Source organism: Chelonia mydas, chromosome 2, assembly GCF_015237465.2.
Source record: "Chelonia mydas isolate rCheMyd1 chromosome 2, rCheMyd1.pri.v2, whole genome shotgun sequence".
NCBI lineage: Eukaryota > Metazoa > Chordata > Testudines > Cheloniidae > Chelonia > Chelonia mydas.
This window is the reverse complement of record NC_057850.1, coordinates 180,056,477-180,082,319: the sequence shown is the minus strand read 5'-3', so window position 1 is coordinate 180,082,319 and position 25,843 is coordinate 180,056,477. Positions and strand designations below refer to the sequence as shown.

At 39.6% G+C, this 25,843-nt stretch overlaps 1 protein-coding gene across 1 annotated transcript in view; it reads right to left on the bottom strand.

The window, feature by feature from the left end:
- Window positions 1-23,817, bottom strand: part of SUSD5 (sushi domain containing 5) — a 73,533-nt gene extending 49,716 nt beyond the window's left edge. The window contains exons 1-2 of the mRNA XM_043540717.1: window positions 22,810-23,817; window positions 12,109-12,286 (exon numbers count right to left, since the gene is read on the bottom strand). Coding sequence (XP_043396652.1) covers window positions 12,109-12,286; window positions 22,810-22,909 — 278 coding nt within the window. The 5' untranslated portion in view covers window positions 22,910-23,817. The remainder of the gene's footprint in view (window positions 1-12,108; window positions 12,287-22,809) is intronic.
- Window positions 23,818-25,843: the final 2,026 nt, after the last annotated feature.

Genomic DNA, 25,843 nt, shown 5'->3' with positions numbered 1-25,843 from the left:
AACTGGTTATATTTATTCTTGAGAAAGGAAGCCTGAAGGGAGACTGATAAGTCTTCCTATCATACTTATATGTGTATATGTTTTTACGTGTTCAAAATATTGTTATTCTTAAAAATTCTTTTGAAGGCTTACAAACTTAAAACAATATTAATGACCTATTCAAATATACTACATCACAAAAATTGACTTTCTAGAATAGTTAAAAATGTCATTTACGAGTTGATATCAGAATCTAATTTCTGGCACCATAAACAAAATAAATGTTATGTTCATGTAAATATTTCATCATACAGAAGTTCAAAAAAATGAAAACTTGGAAAACCTCATCAGAAAGTCCCCCTCACACACACCCCACATCCCACCCTTCTGATGCATTTTTTCCTCCTGGAAAAACAATACTGCACTTAATGGGCTCATTTTACATAAAAAGCATTCATATGGGTGCGTGTGCATGTGCCTTCACACATGCATGTGTGAGTAGGAAGGAAATCTTTAGATTTTCCCTCCTACTGCATAAGGACATGGTCCTGCCAAGACTTATGCCCATGCTTAACTTTACTATTGAAATAAATGGAATTACTCATGGTAATAAATTAGTCTTGCAACGTCTGTGCCTAGCTGTTTGCTCCTTTCAACTGTAACATTTTGTTTGCATCATTTGCATCATGCAGACAGAGTCTCACTGAAAGTCAATGGGACGAAAATTAGATTTAACTGCCTAAATCACTTAGGCTTTGCAATGCTGAGCAGCGAAACATCTAAATATCTTTAAAAGTCAGGATCTATGTGTCTAAAGTTTAGTGCCCAAAATCTGAGGCACTCAGAATCAGAGAGTGAAAATTTGCCCCACAGTAAATTCAGTGGGAATTTTGGTCACTCATGATCTCTGAAAATCAATCCATGTCCCTTTGGATAGGACAACACTGGAGCTGGAAGGTGTAATTTCCAGCTCAAGGAGACATACCTGCGCTTGCTCTGATCAAGTTAGAGCACTAAAAACAGAAGGTAGGTGTGGTGGTGCAAGTGGCAGGATGGGCACTGCCCGGAATACAGTCTCATCCAAGACCCTAGATATATATTCACGTGATTAGTGCCACTTGCACCACTCTGGTTAGCACGGATATGTCTGCTCCAGCTGGAAATTACAACTTACATCTCCAGTGTAGGCATACTCTGTGTGTGCCTAAGTAAGGACTCAATGCCTGATCTTAGGCATCCAGTTCTGAAAATTTGAGCCTGCATTTTCTGACTTTTAATCCTCTGTTCTAGCTATTATCCACTACTGCAGCCCAAAGCACTACTAGTCAGTGTGCTATTTCTGGGATAGACTAAAAATTTCTCTTTGGCTGACGGATCCTTGGAATTTTGCTATCATGTCCAAAATAGGATACTGTGAATCATATGTAGGATTGTGTGTTTAAAAAACGAAGTGCTTTTTAATTTTTTTCAGATGCCATATAAAGTTCCTGTGTGGTTTGCTGTTGCAAGGATATAGGTGATGGAAATCTAATATAGTACATTGACTTGTTAATCCTTAGAATAGCATTTATTAGTTACTGTTGATAGAAATAAGACTTAATAAAAAGGCTATGAAGTAAGTAATTTTTACCATTATACACAAAGTAAGATTCCAGTGTGTTTGACCTTTTGAATCCCTTACAAAAAGATCCAAACTGTTGGATTTATAGCTAAACCATGTTCCTTCATTGCATTTAAAAAATGAAATGCTCTTCCTGTAGATTAATTCATTCCTGCTTCAAACAAGATTTTAAGTGACACTGCACGTAAGAGTTTAACTTGGTACTGTATATTATAAAATTAGAATTGTGAATTTGTTTTGATTAAAATTGAAAACATCCAGATACAATTTCTCTGGGAATGAAGAAATCCTGTCTCATGTAAATAGGGAAATAACAAAAGCCTATTTGATTCTTCCAACCCCACATTCTCTGTCTGTATGCTTCCTGCCTAGAGCCCAATCCTGCAAGGTGCTGAGCATTTCCTGTGAGGTGTTGACTGCACTCAACCCCCACTGAGCCCTTCAAATGAGAGGGCTCAGCACCTTATACCATTGGGTTTAAGGATCCAGCAGGCCTATAAAGCCTTACTTGACTGTTTGAAGTCAATAGGCCTACTTGTGTGAGAGTAGCAAAATCAGGCCCTTTTCTGTAAATTCTTTGGGATGGGTATATGTCTTTCTACATGTCTGTAAAGTGCCAACTGCTATAGAAACAGTTATTGGTGAAGCATGTAGCAGAGCTGTTAACAAAAGCTGTACATGTATCTCAATTCTAAAGGGTCATTTTCAGATGCTTGTATCTTTGTTAAACTTTTCCCTTTGGGACTAAAATGTATGAATTTATTTTAAAGGGTTTGTGCAAAAACAGCAAAGCTTTGCTGAAATCAGAGCCAGAAAGTGTGAAAATCATATACTTTTCCCATTAATTGTTTGCCACTTTTTTGGAATAGCTCCAGCACTTCCATGGGAGATGGTAAAACTTGAAACACAGTATGTTTTTTATTTACCATTCCCAGTCCTAGAACTATTGCTGCTTAAGAGTCACAATGGTTAAGAGGTTTCAGCGTAGCAGCCGTGTTAGTCTGTATCCGCAAAAAGAAAAGGAGTATTTGTGGCACCTTAGAGACTAACAAACTTATTTGAGCATAAGCTTTCGTGAGCTACAGCTCACTTCATCGAATGCATGCCACACTCTGAATACGGAATAGAATGGAAGAGGGGGGTCACTCTGCATATGTCTACACTGCAATAAAACCCGTGGCTGGCCCGGGTCAGCTGACTCCAGCTTGCAGGGCTCGGGCTGGGGGGCTATAAAATTGCATCGTAGACATCTGGGTTCATATTGGAGCCCAGGTTCTGAGACCTCGGCGGGGGAGAGGGTCCCAGAGGCCAGCTCCAACCCAAGCCTGAAAGTCTACACTGCAATTTTATAGCCCCTCAGCCTGAGCCCCATGAGCCCGAGTCAGCTCACTGAGGCCAGCCACAGGTGATTTATTGCAGTGTAGACATACCCTGTGGGATTTGAATTTGAGTGGATGATTTCAGTTCTGATTTGAGCCCAGATGTATGTGGAATTCTTCATCTTTTTAGCATGTCCTTTAGTCTGTTTCTTAGTTCAGTCTGTTGTGTGATTTGTACCCAGTTATTTCACAAGTAGGTACAATTTTTATTCTCTCTGCAGAGGTCTGTGTAACACTTAGATATACATAAAAGGAACAGAATGAGTCAGAATACTGATCAGCCGTAATAATTATGTGTTTTGGTAAACATCTGACCTGGATGTCAGCTATTTCTGAAAACCTCTTACAATACCATGAATACAGAAAAACTGTTCCTCCAATCATCATTAGGGGAAAAAAACATCCATACAATTATTATATAGAGCGTGCCAGTGGTGAGCTGGAGCCGGTTCGCACCAGTTTGCGCGAACCGGTTGTTAAATTTTGAAGCCAGTTTAGAACCGGTTGTTAAAGGGTGGGCAAACTCCAGCCCGCAGGTTACATCTGGCCCACAGGACCGTCCTGCCGGCCCGCCTGAGCTCCCGGCTGCGGAGGCTTCCCTGGCTGAGAATCCCTTTTTAATTTTTACTCACCCGGCCACGCTCCAGGTCTTCGGCGGCACTTTGGTGGCGGGTGCTTCAGTGCTGCCAAAGACCCAGAGAAAGTGAAGGACATGCTGCTGAAGTGCCGCCGAAGACCCAGAGCGACTGAAGGAATCGGTTCTTCAGATTTTGGCAGCTCATCACTGGAGGGCACTAATAACATATTGGATTAAATCCAGATTCCATATGTACATTCCACTTTCTTCCGTTGCTCATGACTCTCTCAAACAAATTTTTTTTTGGGTTGCAAAGGAAAGTTGTTTTAATTGTTCCTTAGTTACCCGAATGTGAAAAATATATTTTTCCTATATGTTACAATTAACTCACTTATATAAATAACAAAATAGTTTCAAGTAGAAGGTTCACTCTGTGGTTGTCTTGTACATCTCAATTAAAAGTAAAAAAATCAAGCCAAATTTGAAGACAAAAAATGGTTCCGTGGTTTTACAGTTACGAGCATTTAGAGATGCCGGTTTCACACGTAGGCATTAGAATTTTTATTTAAGGTTTTTCATGGAGCTTTAAAAATGTTGGTTCTGCCAATCAGCCCTTCAGCTTTAGTGGTGCCCTTAAACTGAGAGTTTAGCTGAGACATGCATATGAGATGAAGGCTTTTTAGTGGCAGTGGTGCTAACTATAGTTCTTGCCCTATTCAAGGAATGTTGAAATGAATCAAGTGCAGCTTGTAATCTCCCCATGCCAAATAGCTCCGGATTTCTTTTTTCATTTTTTCTTTAAGGAAACAAGATAACTAAATATAAAAATACTTCATTGTTAAGCTTGAGAAATCAAGCACGCCCAAGTCAAGAAATTGAAAAGTTAAGGCTGCTTCTGCTGTATTAACTCAGCTAAATTGCACATATGTATTTTCTACTCCTCTTTTACTTGTTAAATGTTAACTTTATTGTGGTTGTGTTGTAGTGTATATCATAAAAGTATCAAATGATCAACCCGGTGGAATTAATGTCCCAAGAGCAATGCTAGTAAGTTTTGATGCCATTCAATAATCATACAATTATGATTAAGACATTTTAGTGTTTGTGGCCTCAAATTAGACATAACTTATTTTTAAAGATAGTACAGATTTTTTTCACAATATTTTCCCTTCATAGTATCACTATAGGGGAGAATCAGAATTGTTTGAAGATCTTAATTTTGTATTTCCATACTTTAACATGTTTGGAATCTTTGATAGTTTATCCTTACCTTTGAATTCACTGGGCTAGTAATGCTTGCTTTTAGGATAATTGAAAACTTCCTGTGGTGATCTTTTTACCTTCAAACTACCCTCAAGCTTCATTCTGTCTTGCCTTAGCTTTTTGTCTGGGAATAGTTAAGAATGTTTGATTAACGTAATAATGATTATTTTAATGTTATATTGCAGTATAATTATACTTCATCTTTATTTTATTATATATTTAAAGAAATCTAATCTTTTAAGTTGTATGCAATATACAGTATTGTAATATCAATGACTGTAGAAGGAAGCATGTGGAAGTGGGTTTAACCCTGAAACAAGATTATCTGTAGCCAAGTAATGCCCATTTAATCTTGCAGCTTTTACTGGAGGAGGCTAGGGTTTAGCAATGGGTAGGTCTGAGACACTAAGGGTATGTCTACACTGCAATTAAAAAGCCACAGCTGGCCCATTCCATCTGACAGGGGCTTGCAGGGCTCGAGCTAAGGGGCTGTTTAATTGCAGTGTAGATGTTCGGGCTTGGGCTGCAGCCCTAGCTCTGGGAACCTCCCATCTTGCAGGGTCCTAGAGCCCAGGCTCCAGCCTGAGCCTGACGGTCCACTCCATAATTAAATAGCCCCTTTGCCCGAGTCCCGCGAACCTGAGTCAGCTGGCATGGGCCAGCCATCGGTTTTTAATTGCAGTGTAGATATACCCTAACATGAACAGGCATGAGCTTGTTGCAAGAGGAGGACTTCAGTATGTAGGATGCCATGAATAGTTCTGATGATGTTGAAATGCAGGTGATCAGATGGAGTACTACCTATTTGCCAGTTATTCCTATTATGCTCTCACCCTTATATTGAGAAATACATTTTTTGACATCCAAGATGGGGACAGAGTGAGGATATCTGAATGGAGACATCCTCATTTGCTAGTCAGAGGATGCAGCATGTACCACCTGCTGATTTGACCCTGACCTCAGAAATTGTGATGGCTGGTCCTGTCCAAACTTCTGACAGGACACTCCTTGATCTGTCAGACGAGGAGCACCACATTGACTGTCCCGTTTCTCCCACAGACCACTCCAAGTTGGGAAATTCAACCAGAGAGAAGTGTCAACAACCATGATCCCTTCACCTCGGATTAAAAAAAAAAGACTGAATTCCCTGGTGGTGGGGTGTGGGAGCAGGGCACCTGGGTGATATGAATTTCCTGACAAACTGTGCTATCATGGTCAAAAAGAGCCATGTCCTTCTTGATAGTGAAAGCCAGTAGGGAACACCTCAGTCTATTGCTGACCAACTTTGTAAAATCCTGCCTCGGGAGGGTCTTCTGCTTCACACATTCTGCCCTCTTAACTGCCAGTTCAATATTCTATTCAAGGTATTGTCCTAATCTTTAAATCCCTGATGGGTCTAGGTCTGATCTGTCTCAGAGATCAGCACTGATTCTGTGACACGGGATAACTCTGATCACGAAAGATACTGCAGCTGGGAGTCCCAGAGATGAAATTCAAGTGCTGGAGGCAGGGTGTTCTCGGGGGGGAGCCCGAGCTGCAGTGTTCCCTGCCAACAAAGATCCGGATGATCCCAAACCTTACTACTTTTAGGACACAATGTAAGACCCTTCTGTATAGTCAAGCCTTCCAGTAGTGGAGCTATACAAAATGGTTTAGCCTTCTAGACAACAACAACCAACATGATGTGAGGGCAGAGTGAAAAGTCTAGGTCCTATTTTTGGAAAGAAAATATTTTTACATATTTATTTAGTGCCTAGTGCTCCTTTGGGAAATACTTAGATTAGATATTGGCAGCCAGAGCAGAAAAGAAACAGTCTGAATGACTGATTTCATTTTAAATGGAAAAGTCATTGGTTTCGTGACACATCCTTCTCTCCTTCTACCACACACACACACATACCAGAACATTACATCAAGCAATATTATGTGGATCCTTTCATCTCTAGATCACTATTTTAAATTTAGCCCAGGTTGGTAGTGACCAAAAGTTGTTGCCATCTGATAGCAATGCTGCAGTCTTAGTGGGTGGTCACAGTCCAGTTCCGAGTAAATAGATGTCCACAATTGAAATTGGTAATTTCAGCAGATATGTATCAAGGATTCAAAGCCCACAGAAACCCTCTGACTCCCAAAATTGGCTCCTTTTAGGACTGGGGCACAACAGCAGGGCAGCATTGGGGAGCTTGCACTGCCATTGCCTTTTACCTGTTGTGTGGATAAATAGAGGACTTTGGTTTTAAGAGAGATCAAGCCGATGCTTTTCAGGTTACTGTCAGTTTAATTTTTGAAAATCCGTTTTTCACATGCGAAGATTTAGAGTGGTGTTTGGTGGGTTCAAAGGAAAAGCTCACAAACATTTCTAAAATGAATTCTAAAATATTTAGCACCTTCTGGAGATAAGGTAGTATACATTTTTATATTTTAGGAAGTGAAGTGGTGTTAAGTTTTCCAGCCTCCCTGCTGTAATTCTCATTTGTCATCTTGGAATAAGTGCTAATAGCTATTTGCAACAAAATGACACTCTTGTGACATATTTGCCTGTCAGATTAATGACCCAATAAAAGCAGTAAGTGAGCTGCCAGTGAATGAAAGGAAGAAAGAGGTGCAATGCTTTCTGAAGGCATGATGATCTTTTGCAACTACTTTTTGGATTTAAACATTCAATCTGAAAACCCTGTGTGAAGCCCTCCAGCACGGTACAGTATGTTCTTTAGGTTTTCATTCCAACCTCTTCTTTGTGTTTATTTTTAGGTTTCTGAAAGTTGGAAAATGAACATCCCACAGATTATTTTGTCTTCCTTGAATCTCTGATGATCAAGCATGGTGGGGGCTCACATACAGTATATTATAAAATAGCTGTTCTTTATAGTGAAAACCCTATAATCATTCTCGGTGTTCTGTACTGAAGTTCTCAGGGCAAATATACTCATTCCCAGCCCCTCTCCACAGCTGCCTTTTATCCCCACCAGAGCTGTCATCTCCTTCCCTAATTTTCATTGTCTTCTTGAAGAGAATGAGACCCTTTCCACTCCACCTAGCCCTATGCAGGAGACCTCGGTTCTGTTCCTGGCTCTGCCGCTGACTAGCTGGGTGAGCTTGGACAAGTTACTTCACCTCTCTGGGTCTCTCTTTCCCCTTTCTTATCAGCTCTTTGAGGTAGGGGCAGTCTCTTACTATGTCTTTATACAGTGTATAACCCAGTGGGAGTCCTCACCAAAAAAGAGCCCCCCTCAGGTATAAAGCAGAGTAACGGTTTTAAGAGTGACCATTTACTTCATTGGGACTTGCATTTTTTGTTTTCTTTTCTCTAATTCTTAAGAAACACATCTTAATTGTACTTTTCTATCAGGGTTTGCCATATGACCCTAGTGTCCTATTTTCCCTCCTAAAATAAGAGTTACATATATTCCATATGCTTCAAGACATGCTTTTGTTGTTTTGGGGGTTCTTTGTATTCTTCTTAATATTTTACATAGTGAGACCAAGGTTTGGTGCCTAAATTATTTAAACATCTAAACAGGTGGCCTAATTTTTCAAAAGTGCCGAGGATCCAGCAGTTCCTAGTAATTTTAATGGGAGCTGCTGGTATTCAGTCCTACAGAGCTATTGCATTCTGATGTGCTGCAGCAAACTGCTGTTAATTATGAATAGTTTAGCATTCTTCATAATCACGTACTCAGGGCAAATCCTCAACTGGTGTAAATTGTCATAACACCATTGACTTCAATGAGCAGTTGAGATCAGCCCGTCAGCCTATTGTGGCTCAGAAAATAGAAAATATTTTTTGTCTTCTTGCACCTTTAAAATGCTGACAGTGCTTAGAGGGAAGAATGGGGACACTTCTTGTCTCACCCACCCCACCCACCCCACTTCCTCATTTAATACTACTGAAAAGTTGTATAAAAGGACCCATTTAATAATCCTGCCATGTACATTGTAGGGATGAAAATAGTTTTCTTGGCTTTCAGGCCTGCAACCTATTTCAGGGACTGGGTTGGTAAGAGAAAAAAAGAAAAAGTTTGAGTGACGGAACCTATCTTATTCCTTTTTTTTTAACTGGATTTTTTTTTAATTTCAAAAGTACTTTAAAATTAATTTTAAACACTTTCATTTGGACAAAAAAGAGAGCCGGAAATAATTACTTTCATTTGAAGTTTTTTTCATTTATAGTAAAATTTTCTATCCTTTGGAAAAAAATAATTGGAAACTGTATTTTATCATTAAAAATACATATAGCCCAATGCTATCTAAAATAACTAATAACAGTCACCAAAGCTAATAATTCCCTAAAGTTTAAGAACTTTTAAGGGGACAGTATTCTGTGGAAAAACATAACTTTGTCAACACTAGACACTGACAGTAAATGGGCTAATGTACTTTATTCAAGAGAACTTTGCAAATACAAATTGAAGGAAGCAGTAGAGTAGAGCAAGGTTAAAGAGGTGAGAAACCAGCTGAAGGCAGAGTTCACAAGTTGGAAAGATGTACTTGTGGTTAACTCTCAAAACTAGGAATCAGATGACCTGGATTCTGTTCCTGGCTTTGCTATGGAATTGCTGTGTGACTTTGCGCAAGTCACTGTTTCTTTCCTATGTTGTTATAATGCACCACTGGCCATAGTATTGTATCTACTGATATGTGCCACATGCAAAAATAAATGTGGCTATGTTTCTGTCCAGGAGGACAGAATTTTGCACTCTTCCATTTTCTTAAGTGGGATTATCATGTTGATGTTGCTGTGCTTCAGTTTCTGCATCTGTAAAATAGGGATAAGACCAACCTATATCTTCTCCTGGGGGAATTCTGCATCAAAACATTAAAAATTCTGTGCACAATATTTTAAAATACTGCATATTTCATTTGTCAAAATAGCACAATATAATTATGCCAGTTTCAATTATTTTGGTGATTTATTTCAAAATACCTGTCAGCAACTATGTCTGTAACAATACAGACAACAAAAAAGATTCAGGAAATATTTTTTGACAAATAGATTCCATACTAGGCATATTAATACAGAACTTTGAGTAATAATTCATTTAAACTACAATACAGAAATATATTTCCTGCACCCCTCAGAAGCAGTGCAAAGGCTTAAGGGAGACAGGGGTAATGGAGGAGCTGAGGGAGAGGGAAGTAATTGCTGCGAAAGAGCCTGGGTGTGAACTTGAAGGTTGTTGGGTGTGGGTGAGTGAAGGATGGATCAGGGGTTTTTTGGGGTAGGGAGGGATTGTTAGGGAGCCTCCACCATGCAGACCTTGGCTGTACACCAGCCTGTTTTATTCAGTCAGGTACATTGGTCCCTGTTCCCATGTGTCAATTTTAGTTATTTTTGTATACAATAGAACAATAGTAAAACACTGTAGATTAAACCAAACCTAACTTAAAGTGTCCCAATCCATACATCATACAGGAAAATACACTTTTTCGCTTGTTGTGAAGATGGTAAACACTCAAAATCTAGCTTTCAGAAGTGCTGAGCACCTACAACTCCTGTTGAAGTCCATGGGAACTGTGGGTGCTCAGGATCTCTGAAAATGAAGGCCGGATGGTTTACTATATGAGGGAAAGAAAGAATGGCTTTGTGCTTAACGCACATGATTTGGAGCCAAAAAAACTGGCCTCTGTTCCCATGTCGCTAATGACTACATAGATATGTACCATTAAATAAGTCTCTATGTCTCAGTTTTCTTAACTATAAAATGAGGGTAACTATACTTCCTTACCTCACATCATGTGTTGGGAAGGTTCCTGAATGTTTGCAAAGCACCTTGAAATTCAAAGGCTTTGAAGTGTTACTTACTGCTCTCTTGTTTCCTGAAGAAACTTATTTGACAGTTGAGAACTCTATTTTATTTTTATCAGCTTGCCTGTCCCTGACATAACTATCCAGTCTTTCCCCTTCTTCCATTTTTGTCTTTGTGCTTTTTTTCCATATGGCTTTCCCATGTCTGGGACCAGCTCCCTGACCTCATCCACCATGCATTCAACATTCTTCTGAGAATCTCTCCCTAATACACCCTTCTTAATATTTATTATTTGTTTTGTTATTTTCATAGTGCCCAAAGGTGTACTAGGGTTCCTCACAGAAACGAATAAAAAGACATGGTCCTGTCATAGGGAACTTACACTTAGATATCATGTGACCAGTGAGGGTAACAAACAGGAGGGGATAGGATGAGAAAGAACATTGCTTCAGCAGTATGATCACACAGTGACTCCATTTAAACATGAACACTCAGAGACCTCAAGTGAGATAATGGCCCCGTTATGTTAGGCCCAATAGTTTGGGACCCTTGCCCCAACAATTTTACCATCTCGATAAATTACACCTGTAAATTTTGGTCCACTGATCAAAAATTGTGTAGTTCTTCCCAGTGCCCACAAGAAGTCCATCAATTATCACAGTTATCTAAACCATCAAGATGTCCTCATGCCTAAACTGAGTCACTGTGTGATCATATAGCTGAAGCAATGTCCTTTTTCATCCAATTTCCTCCGGTTTGTTACCTGCACTCATCACGTCAGCTCTAAGTGTAAGTTCCCTATGACGGAAACATGTCTTTCAATTTGTTTTTGTGAAGAACCTAATACTCCTTTGGGCACTATAAAAATTAATGATAACTAATAAACTTACGCTGCATGGCCCCATTGACTTCAATGGGCTTTGGATCAGACCCTGTGTTTGTTATTTATTTTGTCCACAGGGTGCCCAACCCTGCACTACTGAAGTCAATGAGAGCTTTTCCATTGACTTCAGTGGCCGCAGGATTGGGCCTGTAAAGTGTAAGGCTCATATCCTCTAAAGCATTTAGGTACCTAACCTAACTCTCAGAATGGGAGTTAAATTGGGGATCTGGGCCTACATTCCTTTAGAGCTTGGTACACTGTTGGTATTCAACAAATAATAGCGAATGACAACATCCAAGATATTGACAGCTAGCTACTCAATATTTTCTGGATTTAAACAAGATATTTTGTGGGCCAAAGGGAATTTGATTGAAACAATGTATTTCTAAGATTAAAAGGAAGATGAATATATTTTAGAACTGTGTATTAGGTGATCTATGTACACTCACATCTCTGCAGCATTAGCTGTACGTGACTGATTTTGTGCAAGGTAACAGCATAGTTAGCTTATCTGAATGAAACACCTGAGACTTGGTTACATAAGCATTTCTTTGTGGCCAGTGTTTCTCGGTAATAATATTACCCAAAGTGGGAAAGCTTGTTTGAGAGCAATCATTCATGCTGGTTAGGGTGGATTTTGCTGTTTCCATTCTCCTTACCCAATGGTACCGTCGGCCAGCCAACCTCTGGTGCATGCGGCAAAAGAACAGTCCACTACAGCCCGTCTCAGTTCCTCTGCAGTGGCTAAGCGAGCGGCCAGGTCAGCACACAATTTCTGAGCTGCGGTTAGGTCCAGACCCTGAGAGCTGTTTCTGGATTCAACTGTGAACAACTTCCCTGCAGCACCAAAGACAGACACACATAACAACAAAATGTGTCACATGTCACAGTGTTGTATGAAATAAATACACAAATATATTGTGGATTGTGACAAACCTATCAACTGCAAAATTAAACTTATTTTCTTTTATGATCTCAGTTTAATTTTAACTGAGCTCCTTGATCTTGGGAGCTAATAACTTAGGCCTAGATCTTCAAAGATATTTAAGTGCCTAATGTCTATTGAAATCAATGGGAACTGGGCATCTAAACACCTTCAAGGATCTGGTCCTTGCTTCTGGCCTGTACCACTAGTAAATTACTACTCCTGTATACAAGCGTGTGCACGCACACATACACATAGCTTGGTTTAGCTACCTTGGTCAGTAATTAGAGAAGTGGGGCTAAGTTTCCACATATTTCTGATTCAGGTGAGTGGCTCCCCTTACTCCTACATGCCTGGATCCAAAGTCTGTACAGCTCTTGAAGTGTAAATAGGGGTTCTTAATCCCTCATATGGGTGTATAGTCAGAGTCAGAATCTATCCCATAGGAACTGGTAACGGAAACCATTACAAAGGCACCTGGATGCCTTACACTTAATTTATAAAATCAATCAAATTTATAAAATAACAAATACCAGTTTAAAAAGCTAGCAATGTAACTCGCTCTTCCATATCAGCAACAAATTAATTCCCAGTCTCTGCTAGGAAAGGAAAGGTTTCATATACTTTGCAATAACCTGGACCTAAATTCTGCAGCAAATCACCACGGTTTTCATATCATACTGGAGCTGCAGACTGGAAATTATGCAGAACTTTCAAGTACATTTTTAAAAAGTGGAAGGCTTTTATTGAATGAAATATGAAAATGACTAATAGAATCAGCAGAGTATTCCTTACTGTTTGATTTTGTTTTAAACTCAGTTTATTTTACCCTGACTTTAAATTTTCAGTGCACTGTAGATTTTTGTTCTTACAACGCACTCCTGCATTGTGGACTTTATCGGGGTATTAGCTGGAGGTTGTAGCAATTGGGCAGAGGACAGGTAGGGTTTTGCATCAAAGGCAGCCTAGGTCATGACTGATTTGTAGAATAAGCATATTTGCTAGATGATTCCGCAAAAAATGATAAGCAGCAAAATAATTAACAATGTTGACATTTACATTTTCATAATAAGGTTTTGAAGTTAACACCCCACTGAGTTAACGCAAGTCTTGGAGCATTTGTTTTTGGATGTCAGCAGACCCAGGAAGACAGCAGTACATCATATTACAACAGTTTATGTCAGGAAGGGCTTCTTTGTTATCATAAGTAACATTTTATTTAAATAAAATCTTAGATTCTGCTGCACAATTCGACAGCAATTGGGGCATTAGGTAGCAAATTCCCTCATCCCAGATTACATGGGCCCTGACTAAACTAAATCAGGAATCCTTCAGGTGATCCATCCTACATTGTATGCCAGGCCCATCACCTTCCTCAAGCACTTCTGGCTTTAGCAAACAGATAACCCCAACCTGGATCTAACTAAACTTTGGCTCTAGCAGACTGCTGGCGGGAATAACTTCCAGAGATGTGGCCCTATGACTGACAACATCCTGCCATCAGCAGCAGAGATTTAACCCAGTAACTGACAATGAGATCAATCAACAGGATAACAATTCCTGCAATGAGAAATGTTGAGTTATGTTTCAGGTAACACACAGAGACCCCAATCAAAGATTTGGTCTCTAATGTGATAGGCACTGTATATACACCTTGAATTCCCATCAGAAATGAGCTGGAGCCAGGGCAGAGCAGAGACAGCAGCAAGCCTCTACATTTTCTACTACTGAAACTTCTGAATACTTTTCAAAGGCAACAGATAGAGTGCATGGCAGTAATGTAGCCTGATGGTCACAAATATGCAGATGACTGTGTCACGGTCTTCGTCAGAGGAGACGCTGGCAGACCTGCGACCAACTATGGCCTGAAAAAAAGGTGCCACAGCTGCCACCTGAAAATCTAGCAGTGATAATGTCTCCAGTGAGACCTCCAAAGGGAAGAAGAGCATGTTTTCACCATCACCATCGGGGATCTCTCCTCCAGCAGGGAATTTGTCCACATTACAAGCCATCACGCAGGTCAGCATAGTTGAAGGTCTCTGTTCAGGACTGAGGTGCACCAGCAGAGTTGCCTGGAGCAACCATATGCAGCATCTGGCTTGAGCACTAAGTGTTAGTCCTTCTCCTTAATAAGCACTACTTTCATCCACAAACATTTTAATTAAATGAATAAAGGAAAAGACTAAGTTGGTAAGTGATCAAGCTCCATCAAAATGTAATCTGAGGTAGTGCCGCTCATCGTTAATTTTTTTACCAGCCGTCCCTATCAATTGCAGCTTTGCAGGATTGCAGCAAAGGTTGTTTCCTTTTCCAGCCAACCAAGACTGAGAGCTAAGGGACAACTTTCCTTATTTATTGTTATTAGTGTGCTGGTAATTATGGCTAATCAAGCACTGCTCTTCAATGAGGCTTTATTGAAAATTCTGAAGATTCTGACAACCTATTTAGTTTTTTTGTTTTTTTAAAATACAATACAGTCCTACCTGTCTGAAAGGTTTTGTGGATGTCCAGAATATTTGGATAAATAGATTTATGGGGAACATGGGACTGATCCATTGTGTTGGGGAAAGTTACTAGGAAGTTTTGGTTAGATGGGGTACAAATAAACAAGACTGACCTGGATACCAGATTGACCTATATACTTTTTCTAAACTTTTCGAGAACATTATGGCTATCTGCCTAGTTTGCAACAAGCGTTCTCAGTTTTATTTGCTTTCTCATTTAAAATGAAATAAAATGAATAAGCTTTAATCCTCTGGTATTTGACTTGCAAGACAGTTGGCATTTCCAATGTGTCTACATCAGTCACAGTAGTGTCACATTAGAGCAGTGTTTTGGGGAATGAAAGAAAAAATATACTAGTACACCTACTTGGTAAGTTCCCTTATATAAATCAAAACTACAATATTGATTTTGAATTCCACACCTTATAATGGTGTTACAAAAGTTTTTGGGGCAATTAACATATAATTTTATTTTATAGGTGGGCATTCTTGGGAGCCTCGTCATTTGATAACTGAAATGAATAATCAAAATTGTAAAAGTAGCTTTTGGTCAAATTCAGCCCTCAAGTACAAAATTGCAGCTCTTAAATCAGTGGATGTTTTTTGCACATATCCCAAGACAGAATCTGGCCTGGAAACATTTCGGATGGAGGGCTTGCAAAATATATATGAATAGAATTTAAAGTGCATCTTTGCCTGTTGAAATTGCAAGCTCTTTAAGGCATGGCCTGCCTTTTTGTTATATGTTTATACAGCACCTAGCACAGTGGGGCTCTGGCCACTGGGCACTAGAGTAATAATAATAATAATAATTAATAAAATTTTGATTTTTCAGGTTGCTGGTTGAAAAGGCTTATCTACATTGAGGATTTTTACACCAGTGTAGTAACTGCTTATGAGCCCTTCACTTTTATCAGGGGCAAATTCATATGCACATAAAATGTAAATGAGGAAAACATTAATGTTCTGGGGGCACGTATACTGACATTAGGGCTGAGAGCTTAACATATTGTGACAGAAGTACTAGATAGATGGAGTTAATCCTTTTGGATTGATAACCTCAGGAGGTTCACATGTTCATTCTGCTTTAGATAGCCTCCTGGAGGTACAGCACAAAAGGCCTAGCCCATGGGCTGAGGAGGCAAAGGTGGCTTTAAGCCATCAATATGGCTCTGGCATCAGTTAGTTAGCCACAAGGTGTTCTGTGCACTCAGAGCAGCCCAGAACTCCTCTTAGCATTCTGATGCTATTCCCCCACCCTTTCTTACCTCTAACATGCTTCCTCACATCTGATCTCTGTCCCACCATGCTCCCACACCAGGGCTGGCCAGGGGGACTAGTGTGGAGACAGAATCCCTCCCTAAATTTTGCATGCTTATTTTTAGCCTGTTCAAACTAGTCACCCCTCTTTGGCCTAGAAATTGATCTGGAATTCTTGTGAAACTTTCTCAAGAGATTTCATGTACTTCTTGGTTCTGGCAAGTTCAGAAATACCGTGAGAATAGTCTTTCTTGCAGTATTTTGGTACTTCCTCTTCAGGTCCCAGCTGAAGCCAGGAGGAGTAGAGACATAAACCAACCTTTTTCTAACCTCAAAAAGCTCATTTCAAGTTTTGGGCAAAAATTTGGGTTCTTCTTCCAATCGCTAATAGTAGTAATGGGCTCAGTGCTCTAGTACTCAGGCAAGATTCCTTCTTGAAGCCAGTAGGAGTCTAGCCTCAGTAAACAGTGCAAGACATTAATATTTAATGACTTTCCACTTACAGGCAATGTTTTTCTATAGTAAGAGCAGCCAGTTAGATATAGTTGGGAGCATTTTATAAGAAAAGGTGTTATGTCTAGGACCTTTAGAATTTCACAGCACGTAAAGGTCTATCCTGATAGCAAGTATTGTTGGATTCTGTGATGTATGCCTCTCTTTGTGTATGTAAAACATAACAAATCCCATTGTAGTAGATGCTGATTTCTGCTGCAGATTTTTTGTTTTCTCTGTCCTAATGCATAAGACAACACAGTTCACAAAAGCACGAGCATATGTATCAAAATTATTAAGTATTTTAAATGGCCTTTGTTTTTGACAATTGTAGTGTTCTTGATGCTTGATTAATTTGCTGCAGTTTGCATCTTATAAAGCAAAGGTAAGTGAGTCGTTTTCACAGTCATTGCATTGGTTTTTTAGCCTCTACTGTAAATGTACTGATATTATTACACTATTCTGTTTTTAGCTTTTGATCTGTTGGAAAAAGAAAAGCTTTGCCAGAAGCTGGGACTGGACGACAGGGAATGGAGGATCGCTCAAAATTGCCCTGTTCATTCCCTCTGATGCATTTGGAACTGGCCTTTATCAGAAAACAGGATACTGGGCTCGATAGACCATTGTTCTGATCCAGTATGACCATTCTTATGTATGTTCTTATGAAAGTTATTATTTATTATTTGATTAGCATGAATAATATATTCAACACCCTGTAGCGCACAAATGTAAAGATAATATCTGCCCCAAATAGTTTACAGTAAAAATAATGCATTCTGATATATAGAAGACAAGATGCCTTGGAGTATCCAGAGATATATAGATTTTAAGGCCAGAAGAGACCATTATGATAATCTAATCTGCCCTCCTGTGTAACAAAACTTAGCTTTCATCCTGTGACTCCTGTCTCCAGACCAATAATTTGTGGCTGAACTAGAATATGTCAGCTAGAAAGACATCCAATCTTGATTCAAAGACTCCAAGAAATGGAGAATTTACACCTCATTCCTTAGTAATCTGTTCCAATGGTCCTTACATGCACTGTACCTTATTTCCATTTGAAATTTGCTGACTTTAACTTCTAGCCACTGAACCTTTTTATGCCTTTGTCTGATAGATTAAAGAGTTCTCTACTTCCAGACATCTTCTCCCTCTGCCGGTGATTACAGACATAATCAAATTGCCCTTACCTTCTCTTTGATGAGCTAAATAGATTGAGCTCCTTTGGGTATGACTTAAGGCCAGAACAGACTTTACATTCCTAACATTTCTAAGATAAAAAAAAGCCAAAAATAAAACAACAACAATAAAAAACCCTGTTTCTTTGACCAACACTTTTCAGGCTTTCTTTATGCATTAGAGAAAAGCAAAGCAAGAAAAGCCATAAACTTAGCATTCAAAAAATCCTTTGCAGCTCATTTTTATAGAGGGTTCCCAACCATGGAGCAGTTCCATTGAACAATAATACAGTCCCTTTCCTGCTTAATCTCCAAAAATCAGTAGGCCAGTGGTATGGATTCCTCCAATCCCACCCCCAGTTTGTGCCCATCCAACGCAGACCTGCTGACTCCCCAAAAATGCCCACCTAGTTTGCTGACCCCATGACCTGATGCCAGCAGGCTGGTCCCCTAAAGTTATATAACCTGATGAGTCACACCAAAGCAGAGGTGGTGACCATTTGGAAATGGAGAGAGGTACATTTTGTGGGGGTCATTATTCCATCTGTAGTGAGAAAGCAATTTTATTGCTGTTTCTATGGCTATGGAGTACAATGGCCTTGGCTGTAATAGCAAGGGTGGAGCGTTCAATTACAGACAGCAAGATTTTGGCAATTATCAGCTGTGCTTGTTCATGAATGGAGAGTTTATTTCTGTAAGGATCTAAAAGGATTGATTGCTTCTCATTTAATTCAAACTGCTTAAAATATTGCATAATTGGAGAAATAGCGAAGTGGGAGACCAACTCTGCAATTCTTACTCAGGTAAATTCAATTTTACCTTCTGTTTTACCATAATAAGGGCTGGATTTTTATTTATTTATTGATGCAGCTGACAAACTTATTTTCTGTGCTTTGTAAATGGAAACCTGAATTGCTTGCACGTGCTGCTCATGCACAAGTGCCTGGAGATAATAAAACAAAAATAGAATCATAGAGTTTGAGGCCAGAAGAGACCACTAAACCATCTAGAATAGGATAAAGGAAAATTCCCATTCATTCTCGTGGGTTTGATTTACACCCTAAATGTAAAGAATCAGTATCACTTTTTTTTATTATTATTATTTTACATTTTTAAAAATCATTTCCCCTTCCATCTAAATAGATAAAAGCAACAGGAACCAAGTGCTCAGGAGGGAACTGGGAGCTGCCTTTGTCACAGCTTTCTTAATCCATTTTCAGTACAGGAAGTTGCTTCTTATTACTTTCCCCTTATTCTTTGAAATGTATCAGTTTTTCATCTGTCCATTAGTTCCTGTGGCTTTTTTGTTTACTGATGGTTCCATAAGAAGAAACCTCACATTTGAAATAGTGGGGTCTAACCTGCACTCTGTGTGTGTGTGTGTGTGTGTGAACATTAATGACAGTTTTGTAAGCACATATTGAGATGAGAATACTCTCAATTGTATTTGAGAAATGAACCAAAACCCCATATTTGAGTCCCACAAAGCCTAATTTTAGAAACATTAGATATGGTTTGAGGTCAAAATTTTGTAGCTCAGGCCAATGTCTAATTGTGTCTAACTTCATGGATTCAGAATTCCTGGAATTTCTTCCACTTGCAGTCTATGTACTGACCCAATTAGTGGAGTGGATGTAACACAAAACTTAAAAAATAAAATTACTTCTTGCTGGAGCAATGTTGCAAGCTTTTGCCAAAAGTAAACTACTGATGTTCACTTCAATATTATATTAATTGTACTGATTAATTATTGTCATACTGTTACAACATTTTGTTCATCTGACCAAATGTTCTATGGAAAACTACTGTTGGTACATATGGACATTTTGGCAGCTCTGAAAAAGGTAAAACAGAGAGTAAAAGTGTTAATTCTTATACAGCTTCCACAGGGCCTGATTCATTTAACTCAGTGTAAATGCAAACTCCAGTTACTCCCCATTTATACTGGTATAGCTGAGGCCAGTCATGATCATAATGACATAGCTAGAATCTCCGTCTTTACAAGGGTGAGGGTTAGAGTTTATTTTGATGTGCAGGTAGTTGTACTAATGCAAGCTATCCATGTAAATCCTTGTGAATATACATTCCCTCCATGTACAAATCTGGAATCTACCTGTGATTGTCATGGATGAACAGCCTAAGGGTTTAGTTCTCTACTTACCCTTGTTTTATTCTGTAGTAACGCCACTGACTCTAATGGAGTTAAAATACTCCTGGTTTACACCAGTGTAAATTAAAGGATAAATGGTCTTAGGGAAGCTTCTAGCTGATTGACCTCAGTCCAGGTGCCATTAGCAGACACATTTAGGCTATGTCTACACTACACAGCTTTTAGCAACAGGGCTGTGTCATTACAGCCGTGTCGCTAAAAGGCACACAGTGTAGCCGCTGTTTGTCACTCTCCTGCCGACAAAAAACTTCCACCCCCAACGAGCAGTGCTAGTGTTGTCAGCAGGAGAGTGCTCCTGCTGACAAAGAGCTGTTCACCCTGGTGCTTTTCGTCAGCAAAACTTTTGTCTTTCTGGAGGTGGGGGTATTTAAAACCTCTGAAAGACAAAAGTTTTGTTGTTCAGTTGCCAGTGTAGACATAGCCTCAACTTATAAAAGTCACACAGAAATCCTAAATTATATTTTATTTTAGCTTCTACCTACATCTTCATGGATTCTAGCTACACCACGTCCATGTGTGTTGTGGTAAACTATTAGTCAAAAGAGATCAAAAAATGCTTGAGGCTTTACACCTCTACCAGGCCTGTATGATCTCTAGTTATATTGTCTACACTATGTCATTATTTGGATGTCAGAGAATAAAGCCAGCGTCTCCCTTAGGGAAATATATTGTAACAAGTTTCTGAGGTTTGCCTATACAGAGACCAGGCTTGGTTTCATGAGGTTTTTACAAAGAATACTCTAAATCCCCTGAGCAGTTTGCAAAACATTGTTATTTTTTGTTAAAAGTAACAAATATATATATTATCCAGAATTGTTCCTTGTCATGTCACCACTCACATCTGCAGACCTTACAGAGCAGGAATTGTCTGTAAAATTAAATTTTCATCTATAATTTTCACAAATGAGAAGATGGTTTCCTGTTCAGGCCAGTTCAGAATCTATTATGAAAGGAAATATTGTTCCTGGTGTATACTCTCAGATTTATTTAAACCTGGCAATTCTGCATAGTGACATAACTTCACATAAAGTGATTTCTCAGCATTACAGGAGTTGGCTTAAATCACGATATTAAGAAAACACTTTGAATAGCTTGGTAATAATGAACCAACAAGTTTTCCAGAATGTCATTTAGAAGAAGTTAAATAAAAATGGAGACTATTTATCATTTTATAATAATGCTTTGCAGTTATATTGTTCTTTACATCTTCTTCCCTGTAATTTTTAATTATTTTACCATATCTGTGTATATTTCATGTGTAAGATGAATGTGACAAACTATTGAATGCCCATTAAAATATGTTATGAACTCCCTTAAGTAAGCCTTTAAAAATGGTCACTGAAATACTGTTCAACAACATTTTTTCCTTTCTGTGTAAAAGCTCCAAAGCTTGTCTCTCTCACCAGTAAAAGTTGGTCCAATACAAGATATTATCTCACCCACCTTTTCTCTTGGCTATCTCAGAGGAGGTCAGTTTAGGATGGAACCAGAAGCCAGTCATTCCAGACATGCAGTAAGGTCTCTGGGATAGCTACCACTGACTGATACTTAAGAAAAAGCTTTCTTAACCAAGCAAAATAATTATTCTTTTCTCTGTCTCCATGTTTCCAAATATAGTGAAGTATTTTTTCTCCCCACAAAGCAGTTTTGCTATAAGAGGTTCCTTCACTAAAACTGGAATTGCAGTTTTGCAAGCTGCAGTGCTTTGAAAGGATGTGACCTTTCCTTCTTCATTCTTAACTCAATTTCATTGTCACCAAATTTATGACAGTGGGTTCTGCTACATAAACCTTTATTATACACCGCATGCAATAAACGTACACATGCAAGGAAAGTTTGTCTCCATTTTTTCTTCCTTCTCTTATTTCGATTATCAAATGAAATAAATGAAAATCGAAGACAAAAAACTAAAATGAAATATTCTCGGAGCAAAATGAAAACATTCTTGTTATTCAATAGTGTTTGTCTTACCATCCTCTGTAATCACATAGCAAACATCAGTGGAATGAGGTTACTGTACTTAAAAAACTGAAATCAGGCATAACTCTACCCTGATTTTGAGCATGAAGAAACAAGCGTGGCCATTCAGCATTGCTCTCTCCCAGGAAAACAGACTTGTTTTTAAAATAAATCATGTTCTTGTTAAGGCAGTTTGATCACCATTAATTAAGGTGAAATAGTTAAAACTGTACAGGCTTTTAGGAAGGAAAAGCATACAGTCCATTCAGATTATTGTCAGACAGCAAAACGGATCATTTCAGGGTAGCTAGTAGCTGGTGCTTTCAGCCAAATTCATGTTCCATTGAAATCACCTCGCAGTGAAATGAAGAAATTTACGCTCATGCAGTAAGGTTGGCAGATGTCTTGAGCGTGTGTAGTAACGGAGAGAAGACGGTACAGGGGAAAGTCTTTGACTTTTGTCTTCCTGTTTTTCAGGTACCTGATGCTTACAACCCAGAGGGACCTGTACTGAGGAGATGTCAAGTTCGGTATTTGGGGAGACATTACTGTTTGTGGGAGAAGCTCTCTAAAATTTAACTAATTCTTCTTCTTCTTCTTATCCTGCCTTTTTATTATTATTTCCCCTGGACAAGTTCCCTGTCACACAATTTTGTTCTAATAACATAATCTCATCTTTATGAGATCTTAATTCCTTTCTCTGTTTAACCCCAGGATATTTGGAGAGTTTCAAAAAATAGTCAAAATCAGACGTTCCTTAACCCGGAATGGGGCGTATATTTAAGTTGTTTTTTGTTTAATTTTTGTTTCAATAACAGCATACCAGTCGGATTCCACTAATACTAACTCAGCCCGAACTGCATTGAACTCACCATCAGCCTCAACAGAGACGATCTGGAGGAGGAAACAGACGGATCCCATGTACTGGACAAAGGTGAGTGTGAATCTCTTAGAGCCTGGAGCCATTGCCATGCTATTAAGTCCTCAGCCGCAGGAGGTTGGCTATAAAGGGATTTTATTTCCTCTATGAGCCTCAGTCTCAGGATCGGTGGTGGTGATGATTTCAATGAGCACTTTCCCTCGGCTGGATCCTGCGTCTTGGGCTTGCACGAAAGGAGGGAGGGATGGGAAAAGAAAGAGGGAAAGAAAGAGGAATCCTTCGCTTGGCTGCTACAGTGAGAGAGTGGAGGGGGAGGAAAATGTCCCGCCAGCTGGGTTTGGGGAGCGGTTTTATCTGGCCCAATTCTGCAGGGCAGTGCACATGGAGGACCGGTGTTAAAAGTCACATGGCGCTGTCAGTAAATACTTAATGGGTCAGAGTGGAAGAAATATAAAAGCCCAGAGGGAGAGAAAGGGGGAAGCTGCAAGCATCAAGCAGGCGAAATCCCTGCCTGAAAGGAAAAGGGGAGTTAGATAGCGGGTGGTGCTGTGAGTGGTGAGTTCACGGAGGGGCCTTTCATCTCTGGAGATTTGGGTTCAAGTGTATGGAGATTGTGTGGTCGGCACCGCATAATCATCACCACGCGGTCTGGCAGCCTCAGCTCAGAAGAGGTCCAGGTCTGGGATAGCAAGGGGTGCTGTTGTCAGGGCTGAGTGCCTGGGCTGAGCAGCGTGGATTCCTAGGGCTGGAATAGCAGGAGGGATGCTGCAGGTCAGGCTGAGGTGAATTGATTAAATTGTGTGGGAACCCAGGACTGAAAGGGCAGAGCAGAGGCTAGTGCAGGTCAGGAGCCAGGTGCATTCGCTGGAGGTCTGGAGGGGAGGTTGGGGTGAGGGCTGCAGATCAAGATAGAAGTATGTCAGCTAGCTGTGCACAGACTAACGGGTTAGGGCCGCTCGGGAATGAAGGCCACGCACAGAGGTTTGTGTGGGAAGATTGCAGCTTCTGTCAGCACTCTGTGTCCCTTACTGTCAGCACTCCTCGGTCCCTTATTCTCCCGCACCCAACACGTGCCCAAATAAGACTAAAAGGAAGCCCCCAGGAATGGATGCAGACCGAAAGGGACTGACAGTTGTGCCAGGAGCCATTTCGTGAAATACATAAACGGCACATAGTTTCGTGTTGCTATTGGAACTGAGCAGAGCTCAGAAATGTTGTTTTTCATAGTCTCGTTTGGGGATGGGTTTTTTTCGGCTTCTTAAGATTCCCCCTCCCTCCCCCGCCCCAGACATGTGAGGTTGGGCAGGAACGCGCCAGCCTGCTGGAGAAACGGAGAGCCATCGAGAGAGGAAACTGCAAGCGGAGGCTAGCGCTGCCTTCCCCCTCCCCCAGTGTAGTAAATGAAAGGGGGCTGATACCTAGCTGCAGTGCAGACTACGTTGCTACTGTGTTGAACCTGCAGAAAGTTATTTTCACAGTCTAGTTGGAATGGCTCAAGCTCAAGAGTCTCTGTGTGTGAGCTTCAAGGGAGACTTTGGTGCTGGATGCCCTAGAAATACCTTAAATAGAATGGATTTGATTAATCTAGGCACATAATGCTCTCCCTCAGCATTCTCTCTCTCTCTCTCTCTGGCGTGTGTGAATTTATCCTTGCAAAGGGTTTTAGATTGATAGCTTCGAAGTCTTCTATTTATGCACAGAAAACACATAGAAGGGAGCTTCTCTACATTGCTCTGCCAAGCTGTCTCAAACCTAACCTGGAAGGACAACCACCACTAGGGGTTAGAAGTTAGGTCAGTTTCCTGCCCATTTAGTCCTTGGCCTAATGTCATTATTTGATAACTTTATTTATTATAGCAAATGTGTGCTAAATATAACAGATATTAATGTACAACATGATAGCAAGGGGGAAAAGAACCTTTTGGAGTTCTTTGGATTTATTCATTTGATTCTTTTACTAATGACGTAGCTACTGAAATAAAACAAACCTGATATTTGCTATTTGTTAACCCTCTAAAGGAGCCTATATTTTGGTAGTCTTACTCATGCAAAAAAAAAAAAATCCTATTGGCCCCAAAATACATGCATAACTACAGTGTGCAGGATTTGGCCATCTGTCTTAAGACAGAACACCAATGTTTAGATATAAACTATTTAAAATTATTTCAGGGGGGAGCGTGTATATGTATATTTGCCTTCTTGGGAACTAGTTTCTCAGCCTGGAATTTTTAAAAAAATTCATTAGAAAGTATTAAATTTTATATCTGCATGAGATAGTAATTAAATGGTATCCTGTACATTTTTAATTTTAAAATCTTTAGGTCCTTAACAAACATTCTATTAAACTTTTAAAATCTTTTTGTGCCAAAGGAGAATAAGCACGCCAGTCTGTGGGTGGGTAAAAACAAGATCAGTAAAAAATTCCTTCCTGGCTTCTGCCTCCAAAAGAGGAGTTTGCTACTCTTTTAAAATGCTAAATTGAGGATCATCCATCAGACCTGCAGAATTGAGGTGTTACTTGTTTAGTGTGCTGTTAAGCTTTTAAGTATTCCAGAACAGTATACCGACAGTGATGATTCACATATATAGCTACATGCAAATATACAGTGCTTAAGTGATATATAAGAACTAGGTATTATTATTAGTAATAATAATAATATTAAGGATGTCCCATTGGTAAAGGGCCCTGGCTTGTCTCTGGGCAATGCAAAGAGTCAGATCACATCTGGAGGAAACAAGAAGCTAGGCTTCACTATGTCCTAACACATGCATATTGTTTTATTGTCAAGACATTTTATCTCCAGCACACATCTGTTAGGGCAGTGGTTCTCAGCCAGTGTTACATGTACACTTGGGAGTATGCAGAGGTCTTCCAGGAGGTGCACCAACTCATCTAGATATTTGCCTAGTTTTACAACAGGCTACATAAAAAGCACTAGCGAAGTCAGTACAAACTAAAATTCTATACAGAAAATGACTTGTTTATACTATTCTATATACTACACACTGAAAAGTAAGTACAATAT